This window comes from Passer domesticus, chromosome 1 (assembly GCF_036417665.1).
Source record: "Passer domesticus isolate bPasDom1 chromosome 1, bPasDom1.hap1, whole genome shotgun sequence".
Taxonomy (NCBI): Eukaryota; Metazoa; Chordata; class Aves; order Passeriformes; family Passeridae; genus Passer; species Passer domesticus.
Window position 1 is genome coordinate 99,807,935 of NC_087474.1, and position 16,356 is coordinate 99,824,290.

At 37.7% G+C, this 16,356-nt stretch overlaps 1 protein-coding gene across 2 annotated transcripts in view; it reads right to left on the minus strand.

Annotated features, from left to right (window-relative positions):
* The window catches only part of ELP2 (elongator acetyltransferase complex subunit 2), a 38,575-nt gene extending 22,431 nt beyond the window's left edge, over positions 1-16,144 (minus strand). For both annotated transcript variants that reach the window (XM_064430989.1, XM_064430978.1), the window contains exons 1-7: positions 15,991-16,144; positions 15,823-15,901; positions 14,083-14,168; positions 12,128-12,278; positions 10,844-10,921; positions 6,574-6,638; positions 587-653 (exon numbers count right to left, since the gene is read on the minus strand). In XM_064430989.1, the coding sequence (XP_064287059.1) occupies positions 587-653; positions 6,574-6,638; positions 10,844-10,921; positions 12,128-12,278; positions 14,083-14,168; positions 15,823-15,901; positions 15,991-16,122 (658 nt within the window). In that variant the 5' untranslated portion in view covers positions 16,123-16,144. The remainder of the gene's footprint in view (positions 1-586; positions 654-6,573; positions 6,639-10,843; positions 10,922-12,127; positions 12,279-14,082; positions 14,169-15,822; positions 15,902-15,990) is intronic.
* Between the last annotated feature and the right edge of the window lie 212 nt (positions 16,145-16,356).

Below are 16,356 nucleotides of genomic sequence, written 5' to 3' on the forward strand. Positions count from 1 at the left end.
TATGGAAGATATGGTAAGTACTGTACATGTTATACATATACTTCCCTACTATTTATGGGCCTTTGCTTTTGGAATTCTATCAGTCTCAATACTTGTCAAAATCTCTTTTCCTCCTTTTCTTTCTCCAGGCTTGTAGCATCCTCAAATTACTTTCTTTTTTGGTGCCATTGCAATAACTATTTGATTAGGTAATGTCTGAAATGATTCTCCTCATAATTTCCCAATTAAAAAAAAAAAGGGGCGGGGAGAAGCAAGAAATAAAACATAAACATACTATTTCCCTCTACTCTTCCTCACTCAGATACAGACATTTTTACATTGAGAAGGACAAGTTGCTAAAACCCCATTTTGTTTGCATTTAAGTACCAGTCAGGTTAACATACCTGAAACAAGCAAGAAAAATGTTTTTAAAGGATACCAAGTTTCATCTTGATTTTTAATATTAATTACCACCATCTCAGGAAAAGAAACACCACAACCACAAGAGCTGAGGTGCTACAGTGCAACAAGGTGAACTGTTGGAGGGGGTAAAACACTAGTACTGCCATTAAACCACTATTCCTCTTTATTCATCTTGCATACTGACCACAGATTGCCCACTCAACGCCTCTTATCCAATCTTCATGACCAGGGAGTATTAACGTTTTCTGAAACTGAATAAAAACTCCTGTTACATCACAGAAATGCACCTAATGACCATGCACATATCAGCAATAAGCTTTATTTTTTCAATTTTTTTATATTTATAGCTTCTATTATCTAAAACAGAGAAAAAAAATGTGCCCCAACAAAGGATTGTAATTTACACACAGATTCAAGATGAGCCTTTTTTGTTTTGCCACCATTGGATAAAGCACAGGTAACCCATATATGAGCAGGAAAGGATGTGAATTTACAGTGCACACCTTCAAGAGGCTACAGTCTCTCTATGATACCATTGAAATTTTTTTAAAGTTTATCAGGCTTACTGTGGTACACAAAGAATAACATAATGCAGGTTTGAGGTGACAAGTAATTTTTCATATTTGTGTGAAGTGGATGCAACTGCAGATGATGAAGAAAATGAATACATGTAAAATCAAGTAAAAAAAGAAAAGTAAATGCTTTGACATTATTTTCAATAATTAACTTATATTTATAATAGAATATGATTAATAAGAATCAGTTATGGCGCTGGAAATATTATCTATGTTTCTTAAGTTTATCAACAAAATTTCTAAGGAAGATATACACCAAGAACTGCTGATGGAAAACTCTGCATGAACACAGGCTCAGGAACACCAGAATGCAAACACAGTCCGGACCCCGTTTTAAGAACTTTCACTAGTAATTTATTTTCATTTATAACATACGTAACATTACTGGGTTTTTTTATTCAAGTTCAACTATTTACACCTTACTCAGCATTTAACTCATTTCTACATTTCTTTGCCCAGAAACAGCCCTACTTCCACAACATTTTTTATTCCAAGCTGAATTAAAGTGTCTGAAGTAACTGTTACAGTTAAAACACTAGTGTAGGTTAGTATAAATAACTTATGACATTATTTCTGGCATTATATCCTACTAAATCCCTTACCTAGGCCTACTTAGAACTATGACTAAATGACAGCCTTTGCAATCAGCACAAGTCTGCAACTGAGGTCTCTCTTCCAATTCATGACAGGAAAAAAAAGGAAAAATTTATACGCGTATGAAAAAATCCATACTCAGAAATTGGAGCCTCTCTCTTTGATCCAACATTTCTGACATCCTCCAAAACCACCTTCCCATCAAACAGCATTACTCTGCCCCTGCTCATCACACATTTCCAGTCACAATCATAAAATGGTTTAGTTTGGAAAAGATATTAAAGATCATCTAAAGATTCACCCTCACCAGTCATTAGCAGGGACACTTTCCACTAGACCAGGCTGCTCCAAGTCCCATCCAACCTGGCCACAAGCTACTCCAGCGATGGGGCATCCACAACTTCTCTGGGCAACTTGTTCCAGTTTCACAGTAAAGAATTTCTTCCTAATATCTACTCTAAACCTACCCTCTTTCAGTTTGAAGCCCCATCTCCTGTAACTACATGCCGTGGTAAAACACCCCTAAAATTACAAGTCCATCTATACATGACCAGAACAGGATACACCATCAGACTAACCTCATCAGATACTTCCAAATCAGAAAGTTTAGGTCTTAAGAATGTGTTCTCACAGCCACCTAAGCCTCATTTGGCTGGTCACTTCTGCAGCCACTGGCACTTGTAGATAGGGCATTCCAGAGAGATGTTTATGTTAAACACCTAACAGGTTATGTGTAAAGGCAGGAAGGAACAGCCCAGGAAGTGACATTAAACAGCAACCTAAAGATTTTTCTGAAGATGACATGCTTCTGGCAATACATAAAAAATATCTTTAGCAACTGATATTTCAGATAATAGATAAAACACATTTATTTATTCATTTATATGATCTTTGAGAAAATGCTCTGTATGTGATAGTCATCAAGGTTAGTTGCTAACTTTTTTTTCTAATTGAAAGACTGGCTCAGGTTGAACTGTTGCTAACTTCCTTCTCTTTTATTGTTCCTTTAACACTGTGTATATCTCCTGAAACTTGACCCTAATATTAATCTAAACACACATCTAATAATTTTCCCTTTTCAAGGTGTTGTGGTGTGCATTTTTTTTAATTACCTTCCTCATCTTACATCAAAGAGATCTATTAAGAAAAGCAGCCATTTGTTTTCCCTTAAAATAGTAAAACTAATTATTTTGAGATTTATACCTTTCTAAGTCATTTCCTGAACAGGCTTTTAGGAACTACTTAGCTTGAAGTCAAGCATGTAGTTCTTTTGTGCTGCAGAACAAACATGCTTAAACAGTCAGCTAGAAGTCTGTACTAATTTTTATATGCTTACATTGAATAGTCCCACTGAACTATTCACATGATTTATAAGGTGGAGGCTGCTGAATTTTATTACCTCATATTCACTCGTGGCCGTAATACCAGCACCAGATGGTGCATGAGGCCTCACTGCTGAAGAGAGATATCCCCAAACCCCTGAAAATGCATCCAGTCCCTTAAATGGACTCATGCTGTTTCCCATCCCTATAACATCATCCTCCACTCTTCACCCATCTGAGCAGTGTCAGTACAATGGCTGGAAAATAGAGGCAAACACAAGGGCTATTACCATACACAGAAGTGAAGCACAGGAACACAACATTCTTAGTCATTGATTTAGCTTTAGGTGGTCTGTGAGGACCAAGGAGTTGGCACCAGCAGTCCTTATGGGTCTCCTCAAACTTGAGATATTCTAAGATTCTATGATACAGTCAAAGTTTTCAAGATATTGGTTGCCATGAAAATAAAAACTGTTGACTGAAACTGAGCAAGGAGTAGTATATGCTGTTATGCTAGGATTTTCAGAATTGTTTTTGCCCTTTTCTTAGAAGTTTATGTCTCCTGGCATCCTACATTCAGTTTCTTCAGATATACTCAGTTCTAAAATAGAATTAATATAAAGGTATGTCCGGATGCACATGGTCATTACTTTTAGGTGATTCAGGCAAAGTTTCTATTATTGTCTAGGTGCTATATACACCAGTGTTTTGAGCTGTCATTCTTATCTTTTTTTACAGATTTTGTTTTTATAGTCTCATATTTCTTTGTTTCAGTTTCCACTTGGTCGTCACTGGATACACAAGAGGTTACAGTACCAACAGTTAAAACTAACAAAACCTCCTCCTCTGACTACTTACCATGCCTCTTACCTAATCTCTGAACATTGTTGCTTAGCAGCAATCTGGTTTCTTTACTTTTAAGCAAAGAATAAAGCTGTTCTGTAGGCAGCACAACTAATGAAGCTGTGGACATGTCCAGCACACTCTGCAAAACTAATCCTGCCCACACTTTGAGTACATCTCTTTCAGGACCAGGCTAGTAGCCTGGCTAGTAGTTTGGTAAACTTGGCAATAGTGGTCCAAGTCTTCTCATTTTTTTCTCCAGCAGACACTAGATGTGACATCCCTCCTCTATGCAGCTGTTAATCTTAACAGATTAGAATGAGCCTTAATTATCTTTGATTCATCCCCCTGTTCCACTTCTCAGCTGTGCCAAACTATTTGAGTGGAACCCAAAACACACAGTACACCATCTTCTCAGAAAAACAAAGCTCAAATAGAAAACTTTTGGTTTAAAACTCTAATTTAATCTGCCAGTTTACTTGCCCTCCACAGGCCACATCTGTAGGTGTTCTATACCAAGCAGGAAGACATATTATGGTTTCTGAAAGATTTTTCCCTGGATACTTTTATAAATCAATACCCTCTTCCAACAAGTCAGAAAAGCAAGGAGTTCATTTTCTCTCTACTATGTAACACATAAGGGATCTATGGGTAAGGAGTCTCAAAAGATGTAAAGCGTGCCCACTCAGTTCTAAAAACCAAGTAGTTTTTACTGAACAAATACATTTGGACTGCAAAATTAATGAGTTTACCAAAAGGTAGCCTGAATTAGCTAATTAAAGATGCCTCATCCTCCCTCAGAGTCTAACAGTGCCCTTTAAGTTTCATAAGAATGCCCTGTTACGAATGCATATTCTACCTCTGGATTCACACTAATATTCATAACAACCTTTAAAGGAAGTGCTTTACAAAAGTCACTGAATTAACTGAACAGAGCTACAGGCCCCTACCTGTAAGACATAGGGAATGACACAGGAGCTAAGATTCTAATCACTCTCCTAAGCCAAGTTCCAGTAAAAAAATGGCAAGGCTATAGTAACACTTCCTTCAAATACCTTTAATACTACTAAGAAGCCATAAAAAAGGTGTCAGTAGATCTGAGAAAACTTGATGAAGGAGATTTAGCAGCTAGGCAGGAATTCATGTCAGAGGGCTTGCAAGGATGTTTTAATTCTGTTAACAGTTGTAAAGCACAACACAGGCTCTTCTCTTCGAGGCCTGCACTGTCCACTTAGCTAGAAGAGATGTTCTGGAAAGTTAAGATAGTCACCAACAAGAAGTCCCACCTCATTTAAGAGATATTCTGAACAACAACTCTGCCACAACAGCTGGTGAAAATACTTTCTGAAATTGAAACTGTGAAAAATATCACATGCAAAACAAAACTGCTCACCCCATGTATAAATCAAGTTTCCTACCTCCAAAAAAGACAGCACAAACTTGCCTATGAAGCTTAAGAGGAAACTTGTTTATTCAAGTTACCTTCCTTTGCCCTCCAAAGACTGACTGCCTTTTAAAATGGCAGATTACTGTTATACCAGAAAGTTTGGCCAACAATGGGCAAAATAAATTATGTACCTCTGAACATTTTTGGCAGTTAAACTGTATATAATTCGTTAACCGGAATCATACAAGAAAACAAGTTTAAAACTCTGAATGAGAAAAATTGATCACACAGTCCCTGAGATAAAAGTCTTTCTTTAACACTTCAAGAATCAGTAGTGGTATTTTGCCATTGCTAATTCCCAGAGAATTCATTAAACTGACATAACTCACAAGCTACACAGGAAAAAAGAAAAAAAAGTCAAAAATCTAACCGAGCACGCTTCTTTTCTTCTGAGTGGTCAAGAAATCATTAAACATAGAAGAAGGGGATGAAGTATTTATCTTACTGGCAACATCACTAACCAAAAAAATCTTACTACTGTACATGGCAGCACAAACAGGCAAAATTATCTATAAAGTAGCTTTTATCTCTCTCAAAAAAAAAAAAGAATAAAGAAGTATCTATTCTTTAATCCCTAAAGGGAGCGTGTCTGAGCAATTGCAGCAGACTAAGAGGTTCTATATATGCCAGTTTCAAAGAGGAGTTCTAAATGGTAGCTTCACTGGTGCAATGGGAGAGCATTTGTGATCTGAAGGGTTTTTTTAAGGGAGTGAGAGAAAGAAAGAAGTGATACTGAGCTCTGTTTTGGAAAACAGTCATTCTACACATGCTTTAGAATCTAACAAAACCTCTGAACAGATGCAAGAGAGGACATAACGTTTTTCTACTGCTCAAAAGGAATATTTATCTGTATGAAAAACTAAAAATTGCCAGCTTCCAAATAACATATGAAAAATATGTGCTTTTATAAGATCTGATACTCCTAAAAATACTTTTTTTTTGATGTTCAAAAGCAGTCAGGCATAAATGGCACAGTTAGCAACAAACATAAAACTCCTCAGATAGAAGTCATAACAGTTTTATTATAAGAATTTATAGAATGAAAAGAACATTATTTCCATATGAACAACTCAATGCCTGGATACGTTGTAAAGAAGGACAGTTGCAGATATTTTGTAGCAGTGGGAATAGAAACAGGCTATCTTCACACAAGGGAAAAAAAAAATCAAGAAAACACTCTCATGCACTGAATTCAACTTCAATATTCTGTATGTGCATTTCATTATTACCTAAAAAAATAGATGAACTATTTGAAAAAAGGTTGTTGTATGCAATGGCTACATAGAGACAGAAAGGACTTACTGAAGAACTTGGAAAAAATCACCAGCACATTTGAAAAGAAGCAAAAAACTCAGTAATGCTCTGAGCAAGAGACATAAATTGCAATTACCTGACCATTCTGCTGTATAAACAAACTTATTTTGCAGTCGTCACCACCACAAGCCAGTATTGGTACTAGAAAGGAAAAGCAGATCTTCATTTTTTTATAAGATCTCATATTCCAGGACATGAAAAAATATAAGTAATGTAAAAATCAATACAGAAATATATCAAAATATAACAATACTAACAGACAGGCAAGTGTGATACCACTTTTTAATGTTTTCTGCATTAGCTGTCTAAAAAACTGATATCTTAAGAACACAGAACTCAAAAGTAATTTCAACTGCAAATAATATCTATAAATATTTAAGATGCTAAAAGAAGTAGCTTGCCTCAAGCTCATACATCTGTAGGAAGTTCAAGCATTAGCATTTTTAATTAATTATATTTCATTTATATCAACAGGCATTTGCTCTAAATACAGAAGAAGGAAAGAACAAAACAAGATGACTCAGAACTAAGGCAATTCAAGCTCCTTAATCAACTAAGATAGGTTTAGATGGAGTAAGCATAATTATTATACAGCAAATAAAAAGACCAGAATGGGAAGACAGATCACCACTATCTGTACCCAAGAAGACGAACATAATGAATTGTTTTTCACTCAAGACTGCTCAAGTCTTCAGTAGTAGTTGACTTCCAGTGGCTAACCTAAAAAGTGCACAGACCCTGTAAGTCTATTGAATCAAACCAGAGAATGTTATGTCTGAGGGGGATAGAAAAAAAAGAAGTTAGGCAGTGTATTAGCTCCTCTCTACAACAGAAGAGGATGAGGAAAAATAGTTAACGCTTACTCTACTCTTCGTTTTTTATGTCATAAGGAGGAAGTGTTACTGCTAGGGACTGAAACAGTAAAAGCAAGTAAATTTAGTATACAACTATGAAGAAATAAGTTATAAGTTAAGGGCTAGACATTTGCATTTCTCAAGTCTGGATAGAAAACCAGATACTGAATTTCACTAAAATCAACTACTTCTTTTAACAAAAAGCCTCCATGACATCCCTTCATATAGATAATTTTATTTTTACTATGGATAGATCAAAAATCAACTTGAATATTCATAGTATGTTTATCCTCTATACTAATCTTCTAGTTGTACCAAATCTGTGCCTAGTTATCCACTGTTCCTCTTGCGCTTCTGAGTCACATGCCACATTCTTATAGCTCCATCACTTGCTTCCTCTCTCCAGCCTCTAAGCCACAATTCACCTCCATCTCCTCCTCTCTTTAACAGGTCTAAAAAAACCCTGCTTTGGATTGAAGATGATGAGCTGCTTGGAATCAGGTTCCTGTTCATCAGGTCTACAGAAATTGGGCAGGAGTGACGTTTTCTTCCATAGAACACAACCAATGGATGTTCTTGAAGACAATATCATCCTTTCCTGAGAAGCACATTTTATGGGCCATTACTGTAATTACGTATTTATTCAACAGAATGAAACTTTAATTAAGAAAACCAAAGAGAGAATTATGGTTTAGTTGCTGTTGCAGACAAATACAAATACTTTCACTCAAAAAGTTCTAACCAGAAATTATATATATATATGACAAAAACAGACTAGTATATAGTTTTTCACATAAATGCTTTGTGATATTAGAATTTGGATCTGACTAAGATAAAATTCCTGCACAGGAAATAAGAAAAGTAAGTCAGATAATCAGAGCTTTTCCAAGTTTACTTGCTCTGTTTTTTTCACCTGTTGCAATTCAGTCCTGAGGAGACAATTATTTACTGTCAGAGGCCACGCTACATCATGACCATTATCCAGGTCATAGGAAGAATCAGATAATATGGCAAATAGCTGATGAAGATTTGTAAAAAATAAATCCTACTGCCAGCATTTTAGAAGCAGAGTTTGTGCAGGCACTGTAAGGCAAAAGGCAAGCAAGGAACCAAAACTGCAAAAAGTTCTTCAAGGCTAAACAGCAAATATACAGAAACTCCTTAACAAAGAGGCTGCCAGAGAAGTGTTTAAGCTGCATTCCAGCTGCAAATGACTGGACGGGTTTTTATGAGCAGTCTGTCAGATTTCCCTATTTGATTTCTTGACAAAATAGTTCAATTTATTTTTTTTAATAATTTATTTTCAAGGACAATCAGTTAAAATCCTAGGCATCAGGAACATCTGAAAGTTAAAGCATCCATTGCATATGCATCAATTTTCAATGCAAGCCTTAAATTTCTTTTCTTGCTGAAATTAGAGGTTAGTGTAAATGCTTCAGGAAATGCAGTTTATAATTTTCAGAAAAGTAATTCTGTATTTAGTTCCTGACTTAAGAAATGCAGATTGTTCTCAAGAGAATAGCTTCTCTGAATCCCTGTGCAGCTGACAACACAGCCTTCATGAAGATTTCTGAGCAACTCCTTATTTATGATATTATTTATCACAATCATTTTTCCCTGAAGATCATTAAAATTCCAAATTGCCATTAGAGATCAATGTTTCTGACAAATGATCAGCAGTGATTTTTAATAATACATTTTAAGCTCCTTTATTCAGATTTCAGAATTAACATATTCCTCAGCTATATGGACTACTATGTCAGGTTTAGGGAGAAAATACTGGCTATGCTTTATTAAAACCCCTTTACAGATTTCTACAGGAAACATTTCTATGCATTTACAGTTCAAAATTTAAACTGTTTCTTTGCCATTTTAGCAGCATAGGTCATATGTATTGGAACTGGAATTAAAAAAAGCAAATGTCTAGAATTGTTTTTTAAATTCCACACAAAATTAAATTTTTGTGCAAATTGAAATTAATTTCAGTTCTTGAGAAAAATAAAGAACTCTTTTTCAGTTTATGAGCACTGTACTGCTTTGATAACTGATCTGAACTGGGATGGGAAGAGTTCATAATAAGGGATTGTCCTGCTGTCAATGTAACTTTAAGCAACACTGGTTTTGGGGCTCAGGAAAACAAAATCCTTGCTATTCCACTATTCAAAGAAGCTTCAAACATTTCATGCAATTTGAGTTTCAGAAACACTCAGTTTTAAGAACTACTATGATAATTTTAATTTATGGTGCTTTCAGAATATATGGTTACTTCTCTTACATACAACACAATTTTGACATTAAACAGAAGCACTGCTCTAGAGCATTACAGTGAGAATTTCTACCCTATACAGTGTCATAAATGAAGATATAATCTATTGTTTTATAATCTGAATGTCATACTCATAGACACCACAAGCACTTCACTTCTAAAGAATATTCACGCTTGCAGTAATGATTTTAATTCACCCTCAAGCCTCTTAACTTCACCTCAACAAGCATATGTTAGTGTATTAACAGGAAGAGAGAGTGAGAGAGAGAGAGAGAGAGAGAGATGTAAATGTTCTTTAATGGTGCAGATGTTGCTTTTGGTATCAAACATGCTCTGAAAACAGACACTGGCATTTCCAAATGATTTGGACAACACATCTTGAGAGAGCTTTCATTGCTCCCAGAATTATCAAAGCCAAAGAATAAAGTATGCTTGTAGGCATATAATCAAAACAACACATCAGTGTGGAATGCATGCAGCAAAGAGCTGAAAATTCCAGACACACTATGAAAATTTATCACTTTTTCAGCTGGGAGCACCTTGCAGGCCTCCATCCAGGTGAAAGACTCAAATGATACTTAAACACAAATTTCATTCAACACACACATGTATACATACTTGAGGATACATCTGCTTTATTAAAAAAAGCTTCTACCTATTTGCAGAAAAAGAATATGTCTGTGGCAGCCTACAAAGCCTAACATTTCTGTTAGCAGAAACCTACATAAACCATACTGAACAGTCAGGTTAAAGTAGTTCAGCATCTCAAATTTTTTCACATTAAACACTGAACAAATAGATGATAAATACCCCTTGAGAACCTATGGTTTTCAATGCAGGCCTTCAGATTTTTTTTGAATTTTGCCCTTCAATTCAAACAAGAACAAACGTGCAGCAGCACTGCAAGGAGCAGGTGGAACTAACAGCATCATCCTATCCCATTCATTTACAGCATTGTTACACTGGTTTAAAGCTTTCCATCTCAAGAGTTCAACTAAACAACTCCATCTGAATGCCATTTTGAAGACACTGTAATCAGTCTTTGTTTTTAATTACTGAGAAGAGTTCAAAGAAAATCCTTAGATACAAGAATCAGCTTAAGCAGATTTCATAGAAAGCAAAAACTGTGGCACACAGGTCTGGAGTCAGTCAAATGAAAATCTGTTTGGGGGATTTCTTAGGTTTTTCTTCCTGCATTGATATTCAAGATGTGCAGCTTTACTTACCATCGCTGCCAGGCAAGAAGGATAAGCAGACATCCATAACAAATCCATTTCCAAACTGCAGAATTTCAATGCATTTAGCTGGAAAACAGGAACAGACAGTGTTCATCTCATTCACTGTAACTATTACAATTACACTGTCATTTTCTTCTATATTATATAGTTTAAATTTCCCATCCATTTTTATTTTAAGAAGCTGAAAAAAATCTACATTTTTCCAGAAGCCTAAACAATATCATCATCTTCTGTGAGCAAATAAAAATTCATACATTTAGTTGAGTTAGAAAATAATACTGAGTCTTTAATCTCTACAGCTTCACTGTGGTAACACACCAGAAGCAATAAATATTACAAAATATGTCCTGTGGCAAAAGCATTCACAACACAGGAAGATAAAACTGAATCCATTTTCTACAACAGTAGCTAGAGAGATGACCAAAAACCTGCAAATATCCCTGAGATCCTGGAAACTGTTAAACTAGTAAACTAGTAATTGTTAAACTAGTAAAGAAAGAAGATAGCAGAAAATAAACTGTCTACAGCAGAAGAATTAGTCCCTCTATCACTGTAACCCACACCAGCAAGACAAAATAGAAAAGATGAGACTTCATGGGGTTCTTTGGGAGCACCAAAAATGCCTTCCAGAATATGGGACTGTAAATTGGCAACTCCCACCTTTCTCATGTAGGCAAGGCAATAGGAAATCTTCAAAGGAAGAAAGCAGCTAAAGAAATGCAGTCACTATAACTCAAACAGCAAATACTTAAATCTCGGTTATCTACCCAATTTATTTCTCATGTATTTTAGAATGCTGTTTTCTTGTATTTCCATGCAAGAGCCTAGTTCAACAGAAGGTCAAGATCCCATTATCCCAAACTTTACTGGACTCAAGCCAATAGGACAAAACAAGTGACTAGTTAAACCTCATCTTTCTAATGCCAGCATTAATCATTTTACTAGGTAATTCTACTTCACACATGCACACAGACAGTCTGCCTCCACATTACAGAGCAAAATGCTTCAGATTATCATAATCTGAATACATATTTAAAAAAAAACAAGTAAATTCAGCCCACACACCCCTGATGAAACATAAAGATATATCATTCTGCAACAAATCTGACCCAAGGCTTTCCAAGAGTAATAAAGTGCTATGAGGTACTAAAGTCTGAAGACAAATCAATGTAGTTGCATTACAAGATGTTAGTATTTAATACCTAATGGATAAGTGTTCACCATTCTTATTTAGCTAGTATTGTATCCCTAACAGTAAAAAAAAAAAGTTACCTTCTGAACCATGCCGAGACCAGATTCTCACAGTAGAGTCAGAGGCTGCAGAAGCTATTAGCAGATTTAAATCAGGTTCATCTGACTGGTAGACAGCATCCACAACAAAAACAGCATCCGTGTGGCCTTTGAGAGGAGTGCTTTTCACAAGCTGAACACATGAGAAAATTTTACTAAATTTTAAATTCCAGAAACTTATGTGAGAGAGAGAGTTTTTAAAGCCACTTTAGGAAGGAAAAAAAAACTTAATACTGAAAATTAGTTCTATACCTGCAATGGGAGAGTGTCTGCCAAGCTATGCTTAAGCTAGAGCATATTCCAGGAAACACAGAGAATGGACACAGCAGCAATGAATATTAACTTAGTAAGATTTTGCTCAAAGCTGAACAGAATTAATGTTCCTGTGTACACTATACCTTTACTATACTATAACCTCACCCTTACTTGAGGGAAGCTGGAAACAGTATAGAAGTTAAGAAGAGCAGTTTTCCTTCCTTTTTCTCCTTCTCTTGTCCTTCACCCTAAGGAACATCCCACAAAAGTTTGGAGAATCTCAGTGAAGGAGACAGAGCAGAGAACACAATGGAATAAGCAGGAGCTACAACAGCTCTAGCAGCAATGTTTAGAGTGCTCTCACAAACCAAAAAGCTTTTCACTCCTTCAAAATGCCAACATGAAAAATAAAACCACTAAATTTAGACAATGAATACAGGTGATTCAATTTGCAATCTGTTCCTCATAAACAGAAAGATCAAAGTGAGAAGCTTTTAATTTTGCAACCAGCAGTCATCCAACATTTATTCAGATTTTATCATAGACAGACTTGACATCTATTTCCAAAATACAGCCTGGTAGGCCTCAGTGAGAATTTTTGATTGGTTAATACAGAACTTTGTTTTTAAGAATTTACACTAATCTAGCAATCATATTAAAATGTGCACATGTAGCCACATTCTTTGGAAATTATTGCCATATGGCTGTGCATCACATCAGCAGAAAAAGTTTATTTAAAAGTCTGTAAGTTAACTTAAATAAATGCATGAACAGTTACAATGGATCAGGATGAGAAATAACTTATTTCTGAGAACTTTCCCCCATCAAAGGTTAATTTCCCCCTACTATGCATTCTCAGGCATTTTAAAATGCCAAGTCTAATAACCTAATAATTTGACACAGATGATGAAATGGGTTACCTACACAGCTGTTCACAATCCAGTGCTTAATAAGCATGATATTAAAAGCTAGATAATAAAGTGTTTTTTTCATCAAAATTTCAGGTCATTCAGAAGGCTCTTTCACACAACACTGAATCTCTTGCTTTACATTTTACAGTACAAATAATTAATTAGCATGTCTCCTTACTTTTCTCCATTTCTCTGAAAAAAGCCAATTGTTGCACAGATTTTTTTATTTTCATTTTTGTTAAACATCTACTCCAACTTGTATATCATCCTGGTAAGACTACCTTTATACAAACCCCACACTGTTGCACAGATTGACCAGAAATCACTAGAAATGGATACAAGGAAACAAAGAAGAAGGGTACAGAAAATGCCACCTCAGAATGGGCCTCACAGTTTGAAGGTTTTAAGGTGGTTTAAAGAAAACTGCCACGTGAGATCAGAAAGCTGATGAGTTAAGAACAGACAAACAGGTCTTTCAGACACCTAAACAAATCCCCTCAATGACTGATGGGTTTGTTAATTTCTTTACCAATGCTGATTTGAAAAAGATGAACCAGAGAAAAGAGGAAACAACATTTATAGCAGTACATAGCAAGACAGAGTACCAACAATTTCAAGGATATACACACTGGGTTCAATTTAAAAAAAAAAACCAAAAACAGTCGAAGTGAAACAAATAGTATGAACCAGAAATACAAACACAACAGATAATTTGTGATATGTGAGAAACTAGCTCAGAGGGAGATTTGAAAAGAGGTTATCCCTGCTTACCTGATTATTCCATGTTACTGTATCTTTCCATTCCCAAAGAATAAGTTGTTTATCAGATCCACCAGAAATTAACTCTGTTTCAGAAGCTAAAAAATATACTTTGGTTAGTTCAGTGTACACTTAACTTTGTAACAGCAGCAACATAAGCAGTTCTGCTGGTTACTACTCACAAAATATCACTGCTAACTAAAGCTTCCACCAAAATAAAGGATGGTTAATAGGAGCTGCACTGCACAGAACAGGTTAAGAGCAAAGATATTCCCTAAGAAAATACAAAGAGAAAATTGACAGGACTATTTAAAGTTCTGTGTGAAAGTGGTAAAAATACCTTTCCAGAGGACTCTCAAATCCAACAGTGTAAATTAATCTTTTGGGGTTTTGTTTGGTCTTTTTGGAACATAGGAAAATAAAGCAAGAGAATTTAAACAAACAGAATTCAAAGCTTCACAAGAAAATTGAAATCCCAAGTTCTCTGAAAATAATTTATTTTAATCATTTTTAAGAAGAATATGTTTCACTGCAACCCGTTGAAAGGATGGCAGTTCGTACCACTATTAAAAACTAATGTTTGCACCTCAGTACTTCTCAAAAAAAGGAAGCAGCACATTACATTAACAGTCTAATCAACAGTCACATTTCTCTTCTTCAGTGAGTTTCCATAAATGCCTAAGGACAAGAATACATGCCTATGAAAAGCCTGCACTAAACAATGTTAAATCCTGGAATTACTATCCAGCAAAAGCCTCATAAGTGTCTCAAACATTGTTATCTATCTAAAGAGTCCTTTTGTCAAGCACATAACCTCCATGCAACTTCAGAGCTTTATAATCACAGATTGCTGAAAAGGCATTGCAAATTAGTTTACAAAGTCAGAACACGCTAAACTCCAAATGTTACTGAAGAGACTGGTAGAAGAACAAGCAGCACACAAGCCATGGACCTGTGTGAGCTGCCACAGCCCCAGGCAAACACTCTCCTGGGCTGCCCCTGGCTGTGGGGCCAAGAGCAGAGATCCCCTCACCATTCAGCTCACCTGGGTTTGGCAGCTGGCATTCCTGCAGACCTGTGTGTTAACATGAGGCCACACCTCAAGTACTGAACCTCTCAATTCAGGAAGGGTACTAATGTGCTGGAGCAGGTCCAGAGACGGGCAACAGAGCTGATAAGGCTCTGGAGCACACATCTTATGAGTGGCTGAGGGAGATGGCATGTTTAGCCTGGAGAAGAGGAGGCTAAGGGAAGACCTTATCATTGCCTACAACAGGAAGGAGGAGCCAGGTGGGGGTCGGTCTCCTCTCCCAGCTAGCAAGTGACAGGATGAGAGAACACAGTCTTAAGCTGCACCAGGGCAGGCTTAGGTCGGACATGAGGGAAAATTTCTTCACAGTAAGGGTGCTTAGACATTGGAATGGGCTGCCCAGGGAGGTGGTGGAGTCACTGTCCCTGCAGGCATTTAAGGAAAGACGGACGGAGCACTCAGTGCCATGGTCTAGTTGACACGGTGGTTCTTGGATCATAGATTGAGCTCAATGATCTTCAAGATATTTTCTAAACTAACTGATTGTGTGAAAATCTCTCCTGGAAAACTAGGCTTAGGGCGAAAGATGCACTGCAAGGCTCGCAGTTCCCAATTTCCCCGAGCGTCCAGCGCAGCCCCGCTGCTGCCGAGCCTCCGCCGCCCGCCCTGCCCGGCCTGGGCAGCGGCCCCAGCCCCGAGGGGACCCGGCCCCGGCTACTCACCGCGGTCCCGCCGGCGGACCCAGCGCACGCAGTTCACCCTGCCGGCGTGCCCGCGGAGGGCGGCGACTGCCCGCCTCACCTGCGGGACAGACAGACAGCACCGCGCGTCAGGGGCTGCTCCTGCTCCTGCTCCCGGTCCCGGCCCCACCCCAGAGCGCATCAACTCACCGCCGGGTCGTAGAGGATGACATCGTGGCAGCTGCCGAAGGCGAGGAGGCCCCCGCGGCCCCAGGCCACGGCGCCGCCGCCCGCCCGGTTGGCGCAGCAGGCGATGTGACAGAGAGACACGGGCGCCGCCATCTTGGCCGCCGCCGCCGCGTGCGCGACCCCGCGCGGCTCCCGTGGCAACGACCCCGGGGGCGGGGCCTGAGGGGGCGGGGCCGCTCTCTGTGAGGCGTTCCGTGAGGGCCCCTGGTTTTGGCGTGTTCAGTGCGGGTTTTTGCCTCTCTTGCAGCTTTTGCCGAGACCTCAAGGGTTTCAAAAGTTTAAAGCTTTTCTGTTTGCTGGCTCCTGTGAAGAAATTCCTCCTCATGC